General features: G+C 35.1%; 1 protein-coding gene across 1 annotated transcript in view; it reads right to left on the bottom strand.

Annotated features, from left to right (window-relative positions):
- Positions 1 to 1,835: 1,835 nt before the first annotated feature.
- Positions 1,836 to 21,270, bottom strand: part of SCN7A (sodium voltage-gated channel alpha subunit 7) — a 96,139-nt gene continuing 76,704 nt past the window's right edge. The window contains exons 20-26 of the mRNA XM_029224461.1: positions 20,017 to 20,295; positions 19,194 to 19,247; positions 18,297 to 18,434; positions 16,661 to 16,765; positions 16,075 to 16,345; positions 10,504 to 13,402; positions 1,836 to 3,098 (exon numbers count right to left, since the gene is read on the bottom strand). Of these exons, the coding sequence (XP_029080294.1) occupies positions 12,348 to 13,402; positions 16,075 to 16,345; positions 16,661 to 16,765; positions 18,297 to 18,434; positions 19,194 to 19,247; positions 20,017 to 20,295 (1,902 nt within the window). The 3' untranslated portion in view covers positions 1,836 to 3,098; positions 10,504 to 12,347. The remainder of the gene's footprint in view (positions 3,099 to 10,503; positions 13,403 to 16,074; positions 16,346 to 16,660; positions 16,766 to 18,296; positions 18,435 to 19,193; positions 19,248 to 20,016; positions 20,296 to 21,270) is intronic.

The following is a 21,270-nucleotide window of genomic DNA, read 5'->3' as shown; positions in this document are numbered from 1 at the left end:
TCCATTGTATATATGTGCCACATCTTCTTTATCCATTCATCTGATGATGGACACTTAGGTTGTTTCCATCTCTGGGCTATTGTAAATAGAGCTGCAATGAACATTGTGGTACATGACTCTTTTTGAATTATGGTTTTCTCAGGGTATATGCCCAGTAGTGGGATTGCTGGGTCATATGGTAGTTCTATTTGTAGTTTTTTAAGGAACCTCCATACTGTGGGTTTGGTAATTTTTAAATTCTATTTGACATGTTTGTCTTTTAAGTGGAGTGTTTAATCATTTACACTTTATGTAATTATTGATATGGTTGAATTTATATCAATGATATTGCTATCTTACTATGCTTTCTATTTGTTACATCTTTTGTTTGTTTGTATTTGTTTTTCAAGTCTTCATTCTTTTAAAAAATTATTTTAGCACTTTGAAAGTTTCCATTTGTCCCCTCTTTTGGCTTATTAACCTTCTCTTTGTTTTATATTTTTAAATGGTTATTCTATAATTTAGAATGTGCTTCTTTAACTTATCGCAGTCTAACTTCAAATAATATACCACTTCATGTATACAGTATAACACCTATTCCAAAATACTTCTATTTCTTCAATCTTGTCCTTTTTGCCATGTTGTTAGGCATTTTTATACATGTTTACAAACAAATTCTAGAAAACGTACATTATTATCTTACTTTATACAGTCAACTTAAAAATATTAAAGATGAGAAAATATGTCTTTCATATTTATTCACATGTTTAGAATTTCTAGTGCTTTTCATTCCATTGTTTAAATCCACATTTCAATCTGATATCATTTGCTTTCCACCTGAAGAACTTCCTTTGACCTTGTAGTGCAGCAACACTGGTGATAAATTTTCTTATCTTTTGTTTGTGTTTAAAAGTATTTATCTGATTCACTTTGTTATAAAGCAGAAAGTAACACACCATTGTAAAGCAATTATACGCCAATAAAAAATAAGTATTTATCTTTGTTTTGGCAAGATTACACATATATAAGATTGTTAGATATTGGCCCATAGGTTACTGAGACTCTGTAATTTTTTCTCTCTCTAAATTTGCATAGCTTTTATTCCACATTTTCAAGTTCACTGATCTTTTCTACTGCAGTTTCTAATCTGCAGCTAAACCCATCTGGTTTATTTTTCATTCCAGATGATTTTTGTTCATCCCTAGGACTTCTATTAGGATAATTGTTTATAATTTTAATTTCTCTCCTTATTACTTCATGTGTTCCTTTATAACCTTGCCCATGGTTATAATATTCAGAATAGCTATTTTAATATCCTGTTCTGCTTATTTCATAATTAATATCGTAACTGAATCTGTTTCTTTTTACTTCTGCTTAAGAGCCACATTTTCCTGCTTATTCCATTTTCTGAAAGTTTTGATTGGTTACTGGACATTGTGAATTTTATAGTACTGAGTGCTGCATTTTACTGTATTCCTTAAGCATGGCATGCACTTAAATTCCTTTCAGATTTGTTTAGCCTTTGTGAGGCTTGTGTTAAAGTGTATTTAAGTCAGGTCTGGAGCAGCCTTTGATAAAGGGCAGAGATCCTGAAACTTAGTTGTCTCAGGACCCATTCTGTCAGATTTCGTAATCTTGTGCTGACTATTGTTCAATGTCTGAAAATATTTGTTTCATACATTTTGTCAAGTTTTCTAGTTATTTACAATGAGATGGCAATTCCCACATCAATCTTTTGTAAATATAGGCAGAAGATCCTGACTTTAATTTTAAGTAAACTTAAATAAAGCCCTCTTCCCCAGTGATTGCACCCCATATTAATGACAGCTTAGAATTTGATTTTTTCTCTCCCACATTAGCATATTTAATTTTCATGCATTAAATCAACACAGATATCTTGAAGTAACTAAGATATGGAGAACATAACCATAACAGAATAATGATATAAACAAAACTTCCTACCACAGTCAGCAACATAGAATCTCCAGACCGCCTAGATGAGTTACTCTACTTTACAATTTCAAAGAGAAAAAGTTAATCATATACAGTTAACCTTATATAGGACTCAACTGATAACATAAGAGCCACTGAGATAAAACAATATAAAGCAAAACAAAACATACAGAAATTATTTGAGTGCTGTCTTAAAAATACCTATAAATGCTTACTATAATAATAATAATTTATAGTCTAGTTAGGATAGTGTTACACATTTCCATCTTCTTGTTAAAGAAGACTTGTGTAAAAGAGTAGAGAGGCTTATATTTGTAGTGTATGACTTGGCCGTGGGGGCCATCCTCCCTCCCTCCACCAAGAGCAGCAATCAACTTCAGCCAATTGTGTTGATAATTCTGGCAAATTGAGGTGAATGCACAAAGGCTGTTATATTGTAGGTTTAACACATAGTCTCTGATTGGGCAAAAAAAAAAAAAAGAAGTGCCCACTATTTTTTTCATCTAAAATAATAAAAAAAGTAATGTGATCGTATTAGAGATTAATGATGGCTGTTCTGGGAAGGTGTTTAGAGCCTCCTGGCACTTCTTGTCATTGGTGTTAAGAAAATGGACTAGAGTGGATTCATATCCTACAAGCTGTTCCATTGGTAGCACATCAACACTTCATGCTGCCTCACAAGCACGTACCCAGTTATAAGGTGACCTCATGACAAGCTGCTTTTGCTTCTTACATACTCTGCAGTGGGTGAACTGTTCTGGATGTTCATACTTGTGGTTTTAAAATATTTTATATTTCTGTTTAGCACTACAATTCTGATTATTGCTACAATTTGCTTGGGTTTTCAGTAGAAAACAATGCAGGTCAATGCAAGCTAATGCACATGCAATCGATGTCTTGAAAGCTTTTAATCATACTTTCTTCCTATACAGATCAATCGTTAATGAAGGTATCCAGTTACTTTCCTTGGAGTGTGTTTGGGAATAGAATTAAGTGAAGAGATCTTGATATGGCTACCTGTTTATAACTGTGCATTATTCATGAGACTTTTCCTGTGTGTATCAAATGCTGCAGCAGCAGAGATCCTCAGCAGACCTTGGCTGGTTTTTCTTGGGTTGCACTGCAGTAGAATCTTTGTGTGCACTGGAAGGATGCAGTGCTTTCTTCTGCAGAAAGCAAGGTGAGAACAGGGAAATACGTTTAATAATTTAAGGTTCAGGAGAAAAACAGACATCTTAGAGATGATTATTAGTCACTTTCTGGAATGTAAAAGAAAATAAATCAACACATCTCCTTTAATCAAACTGATGCTACTACTGCAGAGTCTTGCTTTTCCTAAATATGTCAGTGCTTTTCCTTGATCTAAAAGCTTCACTCAGTTGAGAGAACAAATACTTTCCTTCACCATAATGTCAAGCATGGTTGATAGAACAATTCGAAAGAAATAATTATTCAGCAAAAAAAAAAGATAGCTCTTTCATGTACTGAAACAGTATGATGTACCCAATGATCGAAAAACACTATTTTATGAGTTTATGATAGTTTCCTTCCAATTCACTTGTTTAGGATTATTGGAGAGAATCCTAAGCAAAAAGTGAAAGTCAGTGTAGGGTTGGAAACTACTGCCCGTAATACCCATATGGCTAACAAAGAGACAATTATAATGGGATATTATATTAGAGTTCTACGCTCTCTACTGCACAACTGTACATAACCATAACAATTTTTCAGTTTTAAGCTCTAGAGAATATGATTCTGCTGTAATGGTCTGATTTTTTTTTTTTTTTTTTTAAGATTTGGACCTTTGCCAGGAAATTTTGGAAAGAGGTTTGGGTCATCCTTCAGGGTTCATATTTTTCTTCATAGCTTAGGTAAAGGAGACACAATGTGATCTGACTGTTCCCTACTTTAATCATAAAATATGATTATACTTTAATCATAAAGTATGATTATCTGAACCAGACCCTTCTAACTTATTGCTTAGCATTCATTGATTGTTGGCCTCCCTTGTTTCATAACAGATACCCTGCCTCTTCATCCATGTTCTGGTCAGTGGAAAGAAAGTTAAAAAGGATAGAATTTAGTTACAGAGACAGCCTTAATTGAAAAAAAAAAAGGTTATAAAGTATAGTGTTTATTCCAGAAGGCCATGTTATCTAGCTAAGAATCAGGAATGCTATTACCACGTAAGGATGGGAGAACAAGTTTGGGGGAAACAAAGAGTCTTTGTAACATACTGAGTCTGCTTAACCATGAGACCTAGTTAGAAAATTAGCCTTTATCTAAATCTTACACTTATTAAAAGGGATTTATTGAACAGTTTTCACTGTCGTGCCTTGAATTTTCTGTAGTTTTCTCATCAGGATGAGAGTATGGTGCCCATTTGGAAAGGAGGCTGCTATCTCTGTTTCTGCTGGATGGACTGGAAGCTTGGAGAGAATTAAGACAGTATTCTTGGTGATGGATTTTTCAAGTGCTCAGGCTGGGTTGTGGCAGCAAAGATGTGATTTTCTGAGCAGAAGAACTTGAAGAAGTAATTGGGAGTTGAAGCAAGAGAGGAAGAAGAATTGGGCTGAAACTTGTGAAAATACTGTTTTTCCTAATTGTGTTCATACTGCTAGTGTGTGATCAAAGGCCAGATCAGGTCCTATGGTGATAATCAGTTTAGTAGCTGTGGTACATTTACTTCCGTTAGTATCTGAGTTGCAGCATATACCACCTTTAATTATTTTTGTATCATTTTATTAATGGTCTGTTTCCCCACCTAGATGTCAACTTCTTGAGGTCAGAAAGTCTGTATTTTACTTGGTTTTTGTACCTAAATATACCACTTGGAAATAAGAACAGACTGGTTTTTTGGCATATATGAGACAGTCTATGCTATAAGAATTTTAACACAAAAAGGATTATTCAGCAAAAAAAAGGATAGCTCTTTCATGTACTGAAACAGTATGATGTACCCAATGATCGGAAAGCACTATTTTATGAGTTTATGATAATTTCCTTCCAATTCACTTGTTTAGGATTATTGGAGAGAATCCTAAGCAAAAAGTGAAAGTCAGTGTAGGGTTGGAATACACTACTTTGCATATTTTCAGATATTATTTGATATCAGTTCAGATTTTTTTTCACCCTTTTAACCTTTGCTTCTGCCCTCCCTCAATTTCCACACATTTAGGAAGAGAACTGATTTGTTCTTTCTAAACCCAGCCAATTATATGTCAAGGCAGAAAAGACAAAAAGCTTCGAAGTACTCTGGACTTTGCTTTTGAAAAGCCTGGATCTTTAGGAAAACTTATAGGTTTTAGGTAATTTTCAGATAGAAACAAAACATCTTGAAAAAGCACAGGGGAAAGGTGAATTTCCTTTCTTCAGACTAGAAAAAAACGTTCTCCCAGATGGAAAGCAGGAGTGCTTCTTTCAAATTGGGGCCACCAGGGAGGTGAAAAGATCTAAACAATTCACTCTACAAGTCTCACCACACAGGTCACTTCTTCCCAAACGTTGCTTGTCCAGCTCTTCTATATCCAAGTTTCCTCTCCTACCTCCCATGTTTTCAGAGCCATATAGTTTCTCTATTGTTCTGAGCAATCAGTTCAGCTGTGGTTCCAAGCTTGTTAACACTCAGCAAAATACAAGTATCATAGGATGTACTCTTCCTTCCTTCCTTCTTTCCTTCCTCTCTCCCTCCCTCCCTCCTTTCCTTCTTTTCTTCCTTCCATTTTTCCTTCCTTTACTTTTTCAAAAAAATAAAGTTAAATTTAAAACATTTTTAAAAAGAGAGAGAATAAGATTTAAGCTTACTTTGAGGTCAATTATTACAGGAGGTAGAATTTGAGTTCTTTCCGTTTCAACAACTATAAAAGGCCAAAAGTTTAGGTGGTGTATGGATCAGGGATAACTTGTGGAGAGTTGAGCTCATAAAATGTATGGGCAAAGTTTAAAGGGAAGTCAAGGGATTTTGCTTCTAGGCCTGAAGGTGTGGTGGGGGCTGGGGATCAGGGTGCAGGAGGCATGATTACAAGAAGTTCCCTAGTGACTAGATGTAGCTATAACAAAGTGTCAGTTACAGAAGTTGCAGCCATAAAGAGTGGAAATTAAACCCAGTAATCTGGGAGATGCAGAGACTTTCCTTCTCTGCCCAGAGACACCTGAATGGATGGGAGGAGCCAGCAAGGAGGATGCAGGCACAAGTAGCCTGGCCCAGAAAGTCTCCTTGTCCTCATGAGCTGTTAGTAGAGGGATCCTTCCTCATTCCCTGACCTCCCTCTGAGAAAAGCCAGGTTGCTTGGCCTATGGAAACCTCTTTCAGTCCAGCAGGGACCAATGGCAGCCCAAGCTACATCAGATAAACAAGGAAAACCAAAATAACACCTCCAAGGCTCTGAAATTAAACTACTATGAGAACCATAGCCTGCAAAAATAGACCAAGACCTATATGCTAAACCTAAACAGTGTGATTAACTGCTAAAATAAAAGATTTAAGTACGGTCCAGTATCTCCTAATATAGACAAAATATCCAGAGTATGATTTTAAAAGAGCAGCCAACATACCAAGAACTAAGAAAAATCACAAGTTGAATGACGAAAGACAATTAGTTGACACTAATCCTGAGATGAGTCAGCTACTGGAATTATCTGAGAAATATTTTTAAAACATCCACTATAACAATGCTTCAACAATGAATTGCAAATTCTCTTGAAACAAATTAAAAACCAGAAAATCACTGCAAAGAAATAGATTCTATAAGAAAAAAACAGTGGAATTATAGAACTGAAAAATACAATAACAGAAATAAAAAACTCAATAGATGGGTTCAACAGTAAAGTGAAGATGATGAAAGAGAAAATCAGTGAACTTAAGCAGAGAACAATACAATTCACCCAATCTGAACAACAGATAGAAAAAAGATTGTAAAAAAAAAAATGAACAGAGCCTCAGGTACCTGTGAGACAATAACAAAAGAGTCATCCATCATGTCATTACTATCTCAGAAGGAAAGGAGAAAAAAGCGAGGCTGAAAAATTGTTTGAAGAAGTATTGGCTGAAGATGTCATAAATTTGGTGAAAGACACAAATCTACAGTTCCAAGAAGCTGAGTAGATACCAAACAGGATAAACACAAAGAAATCCATGCCAAAGCTGCACCCAATTAAAAAATTTGAAAACTAAAAATTAAAAATTATTGAAAGCAGCTGTAAGGAGATGACATTTTACCTACAGTGGAATGAATACCAATGCAAATGACAATGGATTTCTTATGTGAGGTTATGGAAGCCAGAAATGGTACAATATTCTTCAGGCAAAAAACTGTCAATCACAAAAAACTGTCAACCACAAATTCTATATCCTATGAATTTATACTTCAGGAATGAAAGAGAAATAAAAACATTCTCAGAGGAAGAAAAGCTAGAAGAATTTTTTACTAGCAGACATAGTCTTTCTAAAAATTTAGTAATATATTCTGTTTAACCCAATATATCAAAACACTATCATTTCAACTTGCAATAAATATATATTAAATATAAAAATATTAAAGAGAAATAAACTCTCTTACTTTTAAAGATTGGCTAAGCAAAATTCTTCAAACAGAAAATAATTGATAAAAGAAGGAATGATGGAGCATCAAGAAGAAAGAAATAATGCAAAAAGCAGAAATATGGACTCATACAAGGGACTGTCCTTTTCCTTATGAGTTTTAAAACCATATTTGATGAGTGGAGCAAAAATTGTAGTGCCTTCTGATTCCCAAGACAATAATATTTTCAAATAAGGAAGACAAAGAGACAAATGAGAGTGAGGTTTCCATACTTCACTAAAAGTGGTAAAATGCTTTATATTAGACTGTATAATTTGTAGATCTATATATATATAGATAAGTAGATATAGTAATACTCAGAACAAGCACTACCAAAAATATACAAAGAGATACAATTAAAAGCACTATGAATAAATCCAGATGGAATCCTAAAATACGTTCAGAATTGTGCAGGAAGGTAAGAAAAGAGAACCAGAGAAATGAGACTGGAGGAAACAAATAAAAAACAAATAATAAATGACAACCTTAAATGTTAACATATCAATAATTACCTTAAATGTAATTGATCTAATATACCAGTAAAAAGTAGATTAAAAAATGTGACCCAGCCATATAGTGATTATAAGAAGCCCACTTCAAATTCAGTGACATATGTCTATTGGAATGAAAACAAGGAAGATTTCCCTCAACAATGGGCAGGCATCATCCAGTTCATTTAAGGTCCAAATAGAACAAAAAGGTGGAGGAAGGATGCATTCTCTCTCTCTGTTCTTGAGCTGGGACATCTATATTCTCCTGCTCTTGGACATTGGAGCTCCTGGTTCCAGGGCCTTTAGATTCAGATTTTGGGACTTACACCAGTGTCCCTCCCCAGTTCTTAGGCCTTTGGCCTTGGACTGTGAGCTACCCCATGGCTCTCCTGGTTCTCAGGCCTTTGGATGTGGACAGAACTGTACTGCCATCTTTCCTGGTTCTCAAGCTTGCACATGGCATATCTCAGATTCTATAATTGTGTGAGCCAATTCACATAATAGTAAATCTCCTCTTATATATCTCTATGTATCCTATTAGTTCTGTTTCTCTGGAGAACCTTGACTAATACCTTTTTAAGGATAAAGACAACTTTATCTCTAAATTACTGTGCCTAGGAGATGCTCAACAGTTTTTTATGAAAGATAGTAAGAAGAAAAGAAGGGAAGAATGGTGATGATATTTTGTATGAATGGGGACCCTGAATTTATGGGTCATTTGAAGATGTTACCTTCATGTGGTTTTAGACTAGAATCCAGGAGTAGGGGTGTTGTGCCACCTGGATGGTTAATAGAGTAGATAGCTGGAGTTGAGAGAAAATCCTGTGAGCTAATTTGTAATTTTGAAGTCAGTGAAGATAAGAGGTTCACTTACAGATGAGGAGAAGAGTAAGTGTCTGACCCTGACAGTTTTAGGTTACCTAACATAAAGAGGAAAACCCCCACCGGTAGAGTGAAGCCTCAGTCATTCACTGGGGCATGTTATTGAGTGTTAGAGTTGAGCATGTGGACCTGGAATTTATTGAAAGGAGCAGTTAAAGGAGGAGAGGGTTCAAGAACCAAAGGGCAAAATAAAGAATGTCTGGAAAGGGATTCAGAGTGCCCAGAGTAATTCTGCTCCAGTTTCTATTCCATCTCTGCTGTGAAAATTTTATCCTATTGTTGATTCCTCTCTCTCTTTATTGTCTAGCTTGAAGAACTAGTAGCTGGAAACCTAGGTCTCATCTCCATGACAAACTCCTCTCCTTAAAAGTGTCTCTGTGTTGAATACAGTTACCTTTTTCTCTAATTGATAAAATCTTTCTTTTTCTTCAGGGGCTCATTTTATTAACATCACCTGTAATTTCTAATGTAGAATCCATCATTCCTTCCTGTATATATATATATATTATAGGTTATATGAAATAGTATAAAAATTACCATATATTATATATCCAGCTGAATAGTTATGTTTCCCCTGGTAGCCAATAAATTCTTTAGTTTCATATTTATCTTTGTATGTATCTATGTGTATATGTATGTATATCTATCCAGGCTCTGGTTTTATCTCTAGTATCTAGCATTCAATAAGTGTTGAATGAAAAAAACTTCTATAGTTTTATCCCTTGTGCCTTTCCTTTTTCCAGAAGTGGTCATGACTTTTAAAATTCTTTCCATGGGGGTGGGGTGTGGGCAGTGGTGGTGGGGGGCTGGATGTTGGGGAGAGAAGGAGAGAGGGAGAAAGGGAGAGAGAGAGAGGGAGAGAGAGGGCTGGGGGAGAGGGCGAGAGGAGAGGGAGGGAAAAAGATTCCTTATCTCTGCACAAAAATATAATTTATCTTAAACTTCCTTTGTCTTTATCCAGGTCATTTATTAGTAGACAGTTGTCATACAGAGTGGTTAACTATTCAGGCTCTGAAATTAGCCCTCGTTTGCATTCCTGGCCATGTTAATTACAAGTTCTGTGTCATATAAAAGCCCTTATAACCCTTCTAAGCCTGAGTTTTTTCATCTATAAAATGAGAGTTATCATTGCTTCATGAGTTGTGAATGCTGAGTTCATGCATGGTAAATACTTAGCACAAGGCTGGGTTTAACAGTCTGCTCAATAAATGGTAGCTATTTCCAACATTTTAAAAACCATATTAAAGTGAATTATATTTATTAAAGAAGCAGAAAGAAAAATTTTAAAGAAGCAGGTATTGATAAATATTAGCATAACAATAAATTTAATTTCAGCATTATCTTCCGTATAGCAACTTCTAAAAATATGAAGATATATCTAGTAAACTTCAGATTTTGCTAAGAGGAGTGCTTTTTACATTTTTCAGTTTGTAAGGATCTCTGGTAAGCTTACTAATATTTATTTTACAAAATTAAGTTAATCCAAACGAAGCAAAAATATTTCCAGTTTTGAACTTTGAACCTGAATGAATAAGCTTTAATGTAAGGCTCATTTTAAAAAGTTCTTATTACACAAAGTTGCCAACCTAATTTACGAAAGAAAAAGAACCAAAGCTTACCTTGGTTAGCAAGTTGTATTTACTATTTTCTTTAGTATCTAAAAAGTAAAATATATTGTAAGATTTGTTAAAAATAATTCTTTACATAGCTTTCGGAAGGTTAGTGGCAAACATGATTTACAATTAAAAGATATCATTTTCGAACTAAAATCAGTTCATAGTCTTTATGGAATATACAGAAGCAAGCTTAGACTCAGTTTAAATATTTGAAGCAGTTTCCACATTAAAGCATTTCCAAGAAATAGAAAATTGAGAAGCTTAAATAAAGCACCAGCTGTCACCATGTCACCAAATTAACACTGATTCCTCACTGGTCCCCATCACATGATGGAGAACAGGAGGAGAGAGGGAAGCAACATTTATAGTAAGAAACAGAACTCTGAAATTACATTTGCTTAGGGGATCCCCCAAAGGCATCTTGGTCAGGTTAATACATTTCTGAGGAGCAGAAATAGATTATAATAGTTAAGGCTCAATCAAGATCATGCATTCATAATAAAATACAATTACTGATATTTAAGTGATATTGAACGTCATACAACATATTTAAAGCTTTTCATTAAGTCATCAGTATACATATTTTCCTTCTGAATCCTTTAGGGCTTTGTAGGCACACTGAAATCAATCATCACACAAATAGAATAAATATCTGAATCTCAAACTACAGGGATGCAAGAGACTGCATTTTATGATTACATCAAACAACAATTTGTGCCTATCTTACTAGTGAAAATTAATGCTTAGGATTTTTAAGTTTTTCAAACATAAAACATTTTACATAGTAATTATGTATGTGATGAAATAAACACAAAACAAAACAGAAAACTTGGAAAGATAAATGTGAAAGTGGAAACTAATTTGCATACACTAATGTTATAAAACACCACGAACAGCAAACTCACACTTTGATCTCCTAGTTCAGAGTCCACACAGTTTTAGTGATCATTTTCTTTCTGAAAGTTATAAAAATCCATGAAGTGCAGTGAAAAGTACTACAAAGTGGCCACAGTTTCCCAACACGAAATGAGAAAAATTAGAAAGTGTAGGCTATAACTGTAGCCCCCTTTATGCTGATTGTTCTAGGAACTCATTCTCTTAAAGAGAGAATGGTCCTTAGCTGGAACTAGCCAAAAAGATGAGAAACCAGGAATCCAAGAACAATGAAACAACATTAATTCACAAAGCAAAAATAAATAAAACCAAAACAATCAAAAACAAAACCTAGGCTCTAATCAATCTCTTTCAAAAGTGGTTTGAATCAGCCCAAGAGTCTCTTTGATTAATCTCAGAGACACTTTCTAAGAACTGCCTTTCCTCTTCCCGATTGGCATCGGTCTAGGCAAGTTTATGATTTAATGGCCTGTAGCATTGTACTATTTTTTTAAATACCATCCCACTTTAAGAAAGTACTTGGTTATTTGTAATTAAGTCCCATTAGTAGTGACTTGAATCCCATCAAGTTAAAGTAGACATAAAATGTATAAGTAAGCTCCTTTGGCTACTAATTTCTGCTACTACCTCCCCCAACCCTCCAGAAGAAGCACACACCATATAAGCCATATAGAGAAAACAAGTATTGGATTATTAAACAACAGTTTTAACCCAATTTAACTCTGCAGTAATAGCAAGGGGTTGTCTTGGTCAGACTGAATATACAGGGGTAAAAGTGAATTGGACGTGGGATCTTGTGAGCACAAGCTTATCTTCCATGGGTTGTAAACAATTGATTTTTAAGTGAAATCTTTAGTTTCTCTGATCTTTGCTTTTATTTCTGATCTAAACTTTTAACACTTGGGGAATATGTAAAGAAGGTGAAAAGGTAGTGAGTGGGATTAGATCTGGCTTTAAATGGTTGACTTTCCCTCAGTTTTGTCAAAATATGAACCTTCTTTGACAGCCTGAACTTCCACGTCCCCATCTATCATATGAATATCTGATGTTTTCTTGTCATTTTGCCTCAAACGGTAACTTTTATAAGCACGCTGAATGATGGTTGCTGAGACTACCTCTTGTTTTCGTTTCAGAGTAGTTGTAATTGGCTCATATGTGATCTTAAAAGGGTTGGCTAACATAAATCCAGATTCCATCTCTGAAAGAACTTTCTCCATGCTTACATCTTGACTCATAACTCGCTTTGTTAAAGCGAGTAGGATGTCAAGGCAATGAACTCGGTCCCCGACAGCCATGGGAAGATCCATGGCAACGATCTGGCCCTTGTTTGGTTTTGCCATGAAAAGAGGAGGATGAAGAGCAGCTGCAAAGTCTGAAAGCTTGCTAGAGTCTATATACTGGGTTCTATCAGGATCAAATCTCTTCCATACCTGAAAAAATTTCCTAAAATCATCTTCACTCAATGTCTTGGCTTTTTTTTTAGAAGCAATATTTAAAAACTCCATGACAACAACAATGTACATGTTTACAATGATCAGCCATGATATGAGGATGTAACTGACAAAATAAACAATCCCAACAAAGGGGTTACCACAGTCTCCTCTAACCTGAGTCCCAGGGTTAATTTTATCAGGATCACAGTCAGACCATTTACTGTTGAAAATTGCATTGAGCATCCCATCCCAACCAGCAAATATTGTAACTTGGAAAAGACAGAGCATACTGCTGCCAAAGGTTTCAAAGTTGGACACATCATTAATTCCAGCTTCCTTTTTAACATAGGCAAAATTGTACATTCCAAAGATGGCGTAGACGAACATGATCAGGAAGATGAGGAGACCGATGTTCAACAATGCAGGGAGGGATAGCACCAAAGGAAGCAGCAGATCATGGAACACCTTTGGTCCTTTCTCAGGACGCAGGATGTGGATGATCCGTGAGAGAAGTATCAGTTGCACAAGGGAAGGAGGTACAAGGTAATATCCCACCATCAGAGGCAGAAATAGTCCTTGGTGTAGGAAAAGATAAAGCAGGCAATACAATTATTTAGAGGAATATAAATTATTTTACATTTCTTTGGTTTTCTTCTATATGTTAAGGTAATTAATCCTTCCCGTATAACATTTAGCACATATTGAAAGTCTGGGTTAGCCAAATACTAATTGTGGCAATGCTCAGAGTGTCTAACAAAATTTGGAAGATAATTATTTCTACCATCATTTTCAGAGTATTACAGATCAAGCACTTCTGGAGTCACAGATGGCATGAATTCATAATATAGGACAGTAGTCATATTTTTTTTTTTCCTGATTGCAGTTAGATCAAGAAATTTAATTCAACCCAACCTTTATTGGATACCTCATAAAGGTGTCAAGAAAATATGCGGAGATGAGTGACATGACTCATATCCTCAAAGACCCTATAATCTAGGAAGTAGAGGTAGATATTTAAACTAACCATAATGCAAGGCAGAAAGACCTAGTGGATAAACATAGTTTAAAAAATATTTTGTATTCAGTGATCACAGATTATAATTTGATTTATTGACTTCATAAATAGTATCTGGGACTTTAGGAGCTTTAAATGTGAATTGAATAAATGAGTCTTCGCCAAGAACTTTTCTTTCTGGCAATGGTGGGAAGATGATGGCACTATGAGAGGGAGATATATAACTATAGAGCAAGGTGAAATTATAATTACCATAAAAAACGTAAGGGATGCTCTCTGAAAGTACTGGAGAGGGTGTGGTTCATCCTGAGTTGAGAAGGTGGAGAAGGGGAAAATCCCATGAAACTTCTAAATGAGATGGTATGTTTGCTGAATCTGGAAGGATCATGTCTCACATTTCTGTTAATTTGGTCACTGCCAATGATGGCATTCTCTCTGACGTTCTATCTTACATATACCCTCATTTCCACAGTGCTTTAGTGAACTTTCTACTCTGACTCAAATTTTCATTTCTCCTCAATCTCTCAAACCCTTCCATTATGCAGGAGGTTTCCCTACTTAATTACAAACACATTTTTACTTCTTCATCACTAAATTTTCTTCACTTCCTTTCTTATCTAAAATCTGACTCTATCTTGAGGACACTATTCCCCTTGCAACACTCTCAAGCACAGATAACTCACTCTTTCCCATTCCACATTTCTCAGGGTAGAAAGATGGAACAAGCAAGCATCTTTCCCTCTTTCCAATGTGTTTTTCAGATACTTTTCCTTCACATTAATTTTATAAACAAAAAAGAAATTTTTGAGTTTGTGGACCATGACATTCAACTATACCATCTCCTACCATTCCTTGGTTCTATGATCTATTCATTCTCCCTCAATCATATTCATTGGAGACTTTGGTACATGGCTCACTGTCACCCTTTCTACCCCAGCACCTACCATCAACAACCCATTGAAAGGCTAGCCCTCCAGTATTTGGCTTTCTTAAATTTTAATAATCTCCATCATTTTACTGTAGACACACCCATCTATGGCCACATTCTGCACCCAGGATACCTGACCTTCTGAGATCTCAAATTCAAACATCTTTATCTCGGACTGCAATTTCCTGTCCTTCTAGATGTCTGATTCAGTAACTCTCATTTCAATCTCATGGGGCTCTTTAATTCTGTTTTCCTCTGTTTTCTTCCTATCAGCCCTTTCCTGACTTTACATACTTTTCTAGCAAGCTTCTTGTACTTGTCTATCAATATTAGCTGCACTGCCTCTACTACCAGCTGATGAATGAATTTTCTGGGAGCACAACTGAGCAGTTTATCTACATTTTTCACTACTGACTGCATAGAATAGTACTTGACAATAACATTAAATATTGTTTCTACTCTTATGGAGATAACATTCTAGTATGTGTCTTATGGGAGGCAGACAATAAACTTTTCTCTGCCTAAAACACTTTTATCTTAGATTCTTGGCTACCTCCTTATCCAATGGGTCTCTATTTAGATTTTTGCTTCTTCCGTGAAGTTTTCTCTGATCTCTACTTACTGATTAGGTGCTCCTCGCTCTGTTGTGCTGTTGTGGCACCCCATGCTTCTTCCCTTATCATAACCTTAATAGCACAACATTAACATGTACTGTTTAATTATCTGCATCCCTTGATAGATTATAAACTATGTATATACAGGAATTATGCCTACTTTGTTTGTAACTGAATTCTTTGCACACAGCATAATATATATTCACAGAGAGGGTAATCAAGTATATTTGTTAAATAAAGGACTGGGATCTCCAGAGTAAGAGAAAACTTGTAACAAATTCATTAAACCCTAAAACTCTAGTGTTGTGAAAGTAGCAAAGAGTTTTAGAGATTAGAGGAAAGGGAACAATAATGAGTTTGAAAGGTTATATCATGCTAAGACATAAAGGTCCTTCTAGTGTTATCTTAGAAAAATAATGTATGTGATATACTGAAGGGGTAATTAAGCATTTATCTGGTGGTCTGTGAAGTAAAGTCTATGTATTAATTCAGAGTGTATTTTTAATATCTTATATCTGTCAGGCATGTGTACATGTATGAATGTAAAAATGTAAGGCATTCCTGCTGGAAATAAAAAGGATCTCTACCTGTTTTGCTTATTAAGAGACTATATCTCAGGAGATGTTTACTCTAAGAGCTTGCCTGAATTAATATTATTACAAATGAAAATTTGACTAAACAAAATCTTACCTGTAATAGAGAAAACAACCACCATAAAATCAAAAACGTTCCATCCATTGGTGAAATAGTTATAATGGAAAACGATGAGCTTTAGTACACATTCTCCAGTGTACAGTGTAACAAAAACTGAGTTAATCCAGTAGACAGCAATGTCAATTTTGGGGTTCTGTTCATCACTTTGTATCATAATGGTTATTGCTTGGAAAAATATAAGAACCATGATGATGACATTAAAAACTTGATTTGTTATCAAGTCAAAGACAAATCCTTGGAACTTGTTCTGTGTGTAAAGAAAAAAGGTGTAATATTTTTATTAATAAGATATTTATACAGACATATTGTCTTTAGATTTACAGCTTCCCTCCCAGCATAAATAGGAAAATAACTGAAGACTAAGTTTTTACCAAGCAATAACTATAGCACAGAGTAAAGGCAAACAGAAAGACCATCAAAAGCTCTTTCAAAGACTATATTTTAAAAATTTTGTCAAAAGCATTTGTTGTTAAGAATTTTAAAAACACATTTTCATTTGTAAGAGAGAATATATAAAGGAAACTTTTTCAGAACTTAAAAAAAAATCTAGATATTTCCTTACTCCTGGGCGAGGTACTGGTTTTTGAGAGACTTCACACATCAGCTTCTTCAGTGCATGGTATTGTTTCTTCTGTTTTACTGTTATAAAGATATTTGAGCCTCCCAGGTAAATAAATGAAAGAAAAAGATATTAAAATCATATTTAATCCAAATTTCATCTTACATTAATATGCGTTTTCGAAAGCTTGGCAATTATTGATTTAATCCTTTAAAAAAGGCTTAACTGCAATGAACTAAATCATGTTTAAACATGTCTGACCTTCTGCACAAAAATTCATACAAAACACAGAGTATACACTGGAAATGACTGATAATTATCTTTTGATGAACTTTCCTGTGGGTAGTCAACCCTATTTTAACTTTTTAGTTAATGAGGCCGACCTCTTGTTAGAGACAAAGGACAAACAGCAGAGGATATCTGGAAAGGTGACTAAGAAAAGTTGAACTAAAAAGCTAAAGGTAAAGCTGGTTTGTACCTTTTAATAATCAGGAAAAAATATAATTGGTCATATATGTGTTTTTATATGTTCATACGTTACTTAATTTTCCAAATACTATTAGAAGATACTTTTCACTATTATTCAAAAAGCACCATTGCTTACCTCTTCATTGAACCTTCTAGGGATTATTCATCTTTGTGTTTCTAGTGCTAATTTCAGTATCTTATACAGAATATGCAAAGTGAATAAGAGGTGAACATTTAATGTGTTAATCTAGGAATTAGGAATTGTTACTGCCCATGGCAGGACTTGCTCACTTAAAATTGATAGGGGTCATCAGTTTGAAGTCCAGAAGCAAATCCTAGGATATCATCCCATTAGGTTGAAATCCCTAGGAAGATGAAGCATCCAATCCAATGAATATTTCATTTGGCCACTGATCTTTCTAATCCCATCTAATTAGTGCAGACTCAGAGTGGTTTGTTTACCAGATTCTGCATGTGGTTAAACTTTGATGACATGGCCAAAGATGGAATTTCAAGATTAAACTCTTCTTTTCTTTGATTTACCATAAGGCATTCCTACACCTAATAGAAAGTAGGGCCCTGAGGTTAAAATAAGTGAACTTATATGACTTTTGAGACATTTGTATTAATAGAAGCCCTGAAGGGAGTCTTTGTGTGGAGATGGCACCAAACATGGGTTGTTCAATTCTGCCTCTGAATTCTCTCTTATTTGTTTCGAGCACTCCTATTTAGGTCATGTAGTTAGGATTTATGACTCTACTTCTAGCAGAAAAAGCTATTTCAACCGACAAAGATGTCTCTGCTGGTTATGACTCTGAAAGCTTTGAGTATATCAGAGAGTAAAAAAGTGTGGTTTATTTTTCTTGAACATCTTCAGATATTTGTGCAGATGCATAACAATGTTATTTTTCAGCATGTCATTATTTACAAACCTATATACAGAAACATTTGTAATTTTTAACCTTTAATCTTGTCTGTGCTTTTTTAAATATAGAAAACAATGTAAAAGTGAACATTTCAGCAATATCCATCAATCTGCAGGAACATCAATCATTTTTTTAAAGATAAGTACCAAATAAAAACAATATTAAACTGAATCCAAAACCAATTATTTGAAGCAGGACATTTTTTTCCCCTCGGACATTGATGAACAAAGAATATTTATACTTATCTTTACTTTATGTTTGTTGAAATTAGCAATAATAGCACCAATCAACATACTCAGAGGAAGAAATAATCCAATGATAATGAAGTCAATAAAGTAACAATACATGTAGATGTTGTCTTCAAAATTAGGCTGCATATCTACCTAAAAGTTAAGTTAAAAAATAAGCGAAATAAGGCAGAACATAGAGGATTTTTAGGGCAGTGAAAATACTCTGTATGATATTATAACGAAAGGTATATGTTATTATACATTTGTCCAAACCCATAGAATGTACAACACTGAGTGAACCCTATGAACTATGAACATTGGGTGATTATGATGTGTCAATGTAGGTTCGTCTTTGGTAAAAAATGCAGCACTGTGGTGAGGAATGTCAATAATGGGGAGGTGTGCATGTGTGAGAGCAGGGGTATATGGGAAATCTCTGTACCTCCCTCTCAATTTTGCTGTAGATCTAAAGTTTCTCTGAAAAAATTGTTTTTAAAAATAAAATAAAAAGTGAGAAAATAAGCAAAATATTTATACTGACCTTTTAAGACTTAGAAAATAATTTATGACAAAAAAAATACAACAGTGATACTTGAGGCAATATTTCCTCCTTGGTCTTTGGTGAAGAGATATCATGGCTTTTATTTGAATTTTAAAGTTTATTGCATTGGTTTAATCATTGTTATGATAATCCTTCAAATGGGTCTGTTTGGCCTCAACCATTGTATATAATCCTGGAAGGAGTTCATTGTTCATGAAATATTCAATCTGAAATGTATTTAATTTCTATCTAGCATAAGCATTTGCTTTTACCATGTTAATTACTCAATTATTGCTTGTGTCCTGTCCTTGAATTGCAAAAATGACTTTGTGTGAACCTTAACAGTGGCTCTAGGATTATATTGTACTTACACCAATAGAATCAACTGCTGAATTCATAATAGTGATCCATCCATTAAATGTGGCCTGTAAAAATGGCATGTATTTAATTTTTATGGAAATCTTATGCTTTGTGGCAAATAAAAATTAAAACTCAATCTGTTATTAATACAGTAAAGCATTTGATTAGTAAGGCTGACCACACTTCAATATACTGTGTAATTGAGATCTTTACCACTTTCATTTTTACATTTATACTGTCTATTAACAACTATTTAAAACTACTTAGCTTAATTGTAGTTAATAACTTAAAATATTTTAAGATAGTATTAATAAAAAGAGAGAGAGAGAGCACTGGTTAGATAGATAGATAAATGGTAAATAAATACACGCTGCCCAAGTGTCATAGTTAGTTGTAACTGCTGTATATGTGCTTTACTATGACAGAGGTAAGACAGGAATTATTCACCACCTTATATCTGCTAGATATTGGGGGACCAAGTAGCCATTCCTCAAAGCACTAAGTAGAAACAAAATAGCAGTAATCTGAGCTAGATCAAAAATTGTGAACCTATTATCTCATCAGTGGTGGAGGAAATAGCTTTGGCCAGTACCTGTCATTTCCTCCGTTAGTCCTACCTTTATTTCCACTTCCTTCTCCCAACAGAGCAAGGACTATATTTCACTTTTGTCTTTCTAAATGAGCTTAGTATAGTATGTCCCATAACATGTATCTACTAACTAATAATTGCTAAAATAATTTAAAACCAACTTTATTAAGCACCCACATTTTGTCCTTTATGTTCACATACAATATGAATGAACATGTAATTCACAAATTCAAACATGTACTTACTACTTGAAGCAATGAAAGGAAACTGATTCCAACATTGTCAAAGTTCAGTTTTGCATTCTCCCATGGCATGGATTCATTAAACACAAGGCTTTCACATTGACTTCTATTCATGACTTCAGACATAGGAAACCTTTCTCCACTTGTTGGGTCAATGCATTCATAGAATGTGCCAGCAAATAAGTGTACTCCTATGATGCTAAAAGCCAGCCAGATCATAAGGCAGACCAGTAACACATTCAATGTGGGTAAAGTTGTTTTTACCAAAGCTCTCACTACCACCTGGCATATAAAAAACAAACATGTAAACTTTAGGTAAGAAATGTGGAAGTGTTTTAATTAAATTGGAAATATTTATTAATGTAATGTCATATTGAAATAACAACAAAAAAGACCATCTTTAAAGATTTAATAGATCACATCTGGTATTTGAATAACCTAAAAAACAAATTTCAATTAAAAATATACATTAAAGGCCATGAGCCTGCGCTCTAGTGTCAGCCTCAGCGCACCCCAAGTTACCTCACCACCCACACCTGCCCAGACGGTCCTGCTGCCTCCTGCCTGAGCAATTTCAGTGCTGGCTAATTGGATGATACCAGCCTCGGATTGCTGATCTTTCTGGAAAGTTTTAACTGTGGAGGAGAAAGGAAATGTCTTAGCTTTAGAAGATAGGCCTGCATTGAGGGAGTGGCAGACAGGTTGAGGGGGCTGGATTTCTAAGAATTAGAGAGAGGCTGGAAGAATATAATAGGTCCTGAGGGCTTCTGAACCCCAACCAGGTCAGCCCAGCACAGCTTCACCCAACACGACCCTTGGAAGGGAAGAAGCGCGGCCCTGGTCTATTAAATGTGAGGAGTAAAATGCCTGCAGTAGAACTAAAACAATCAGAGTGGTTGATGAAAGAAAGAGAGAGAGAGAAGAGAAGAGAAAAGAAGAGAAGAGAAGAAACAAAAAGAAAAGAAAAGAGAAGAAAAGAAAGATTGAAATGTTCGAGTTTTAACAAGCTGCCACATGATAACCATGTGCTGGTCTTAAGATCACATTTTGAATACAGTGTGGCTGACAGGGTCGTGGTGCTCTGGCTGGGTGTCAGGCCTGAGCATTGGAAGTGGGAGAGCCAAGTTCAGGACAATGGACTACCAGAGACCTCCTGGCCCCACGTAATATCAGTTGGTGAGATGTCTCCCAAAGATCTCCATCTCAACGCTAAGACCCAGCTCCACTCAACGACCAGCAAGCTCCACTGCTGGACAC

The sequence above is a fragment of the Monodon monoceros genome, unplaced genomic scaffold (genome assembly GCF_005190385.1).
Source record: "Monodon monoceros isolate NGI ecotype Baffin Bay Population unplaced genomic scaffold, NGI_Narwhal_1 Super_Scaffold_16, whole genome shotgun sequence".
Classification (NCBI taxonomy): Eukaryota; Metazoa; Chordata; class Mammalia; order Artiodactyla; family Monodontidae; genus Monodon; species Monodon monoceros.
The sequence above is the reverse complement of the archived record's forward strand: the minus strand, read 5'-3'. Positions and strand labels throughout refer to the sequence as shown.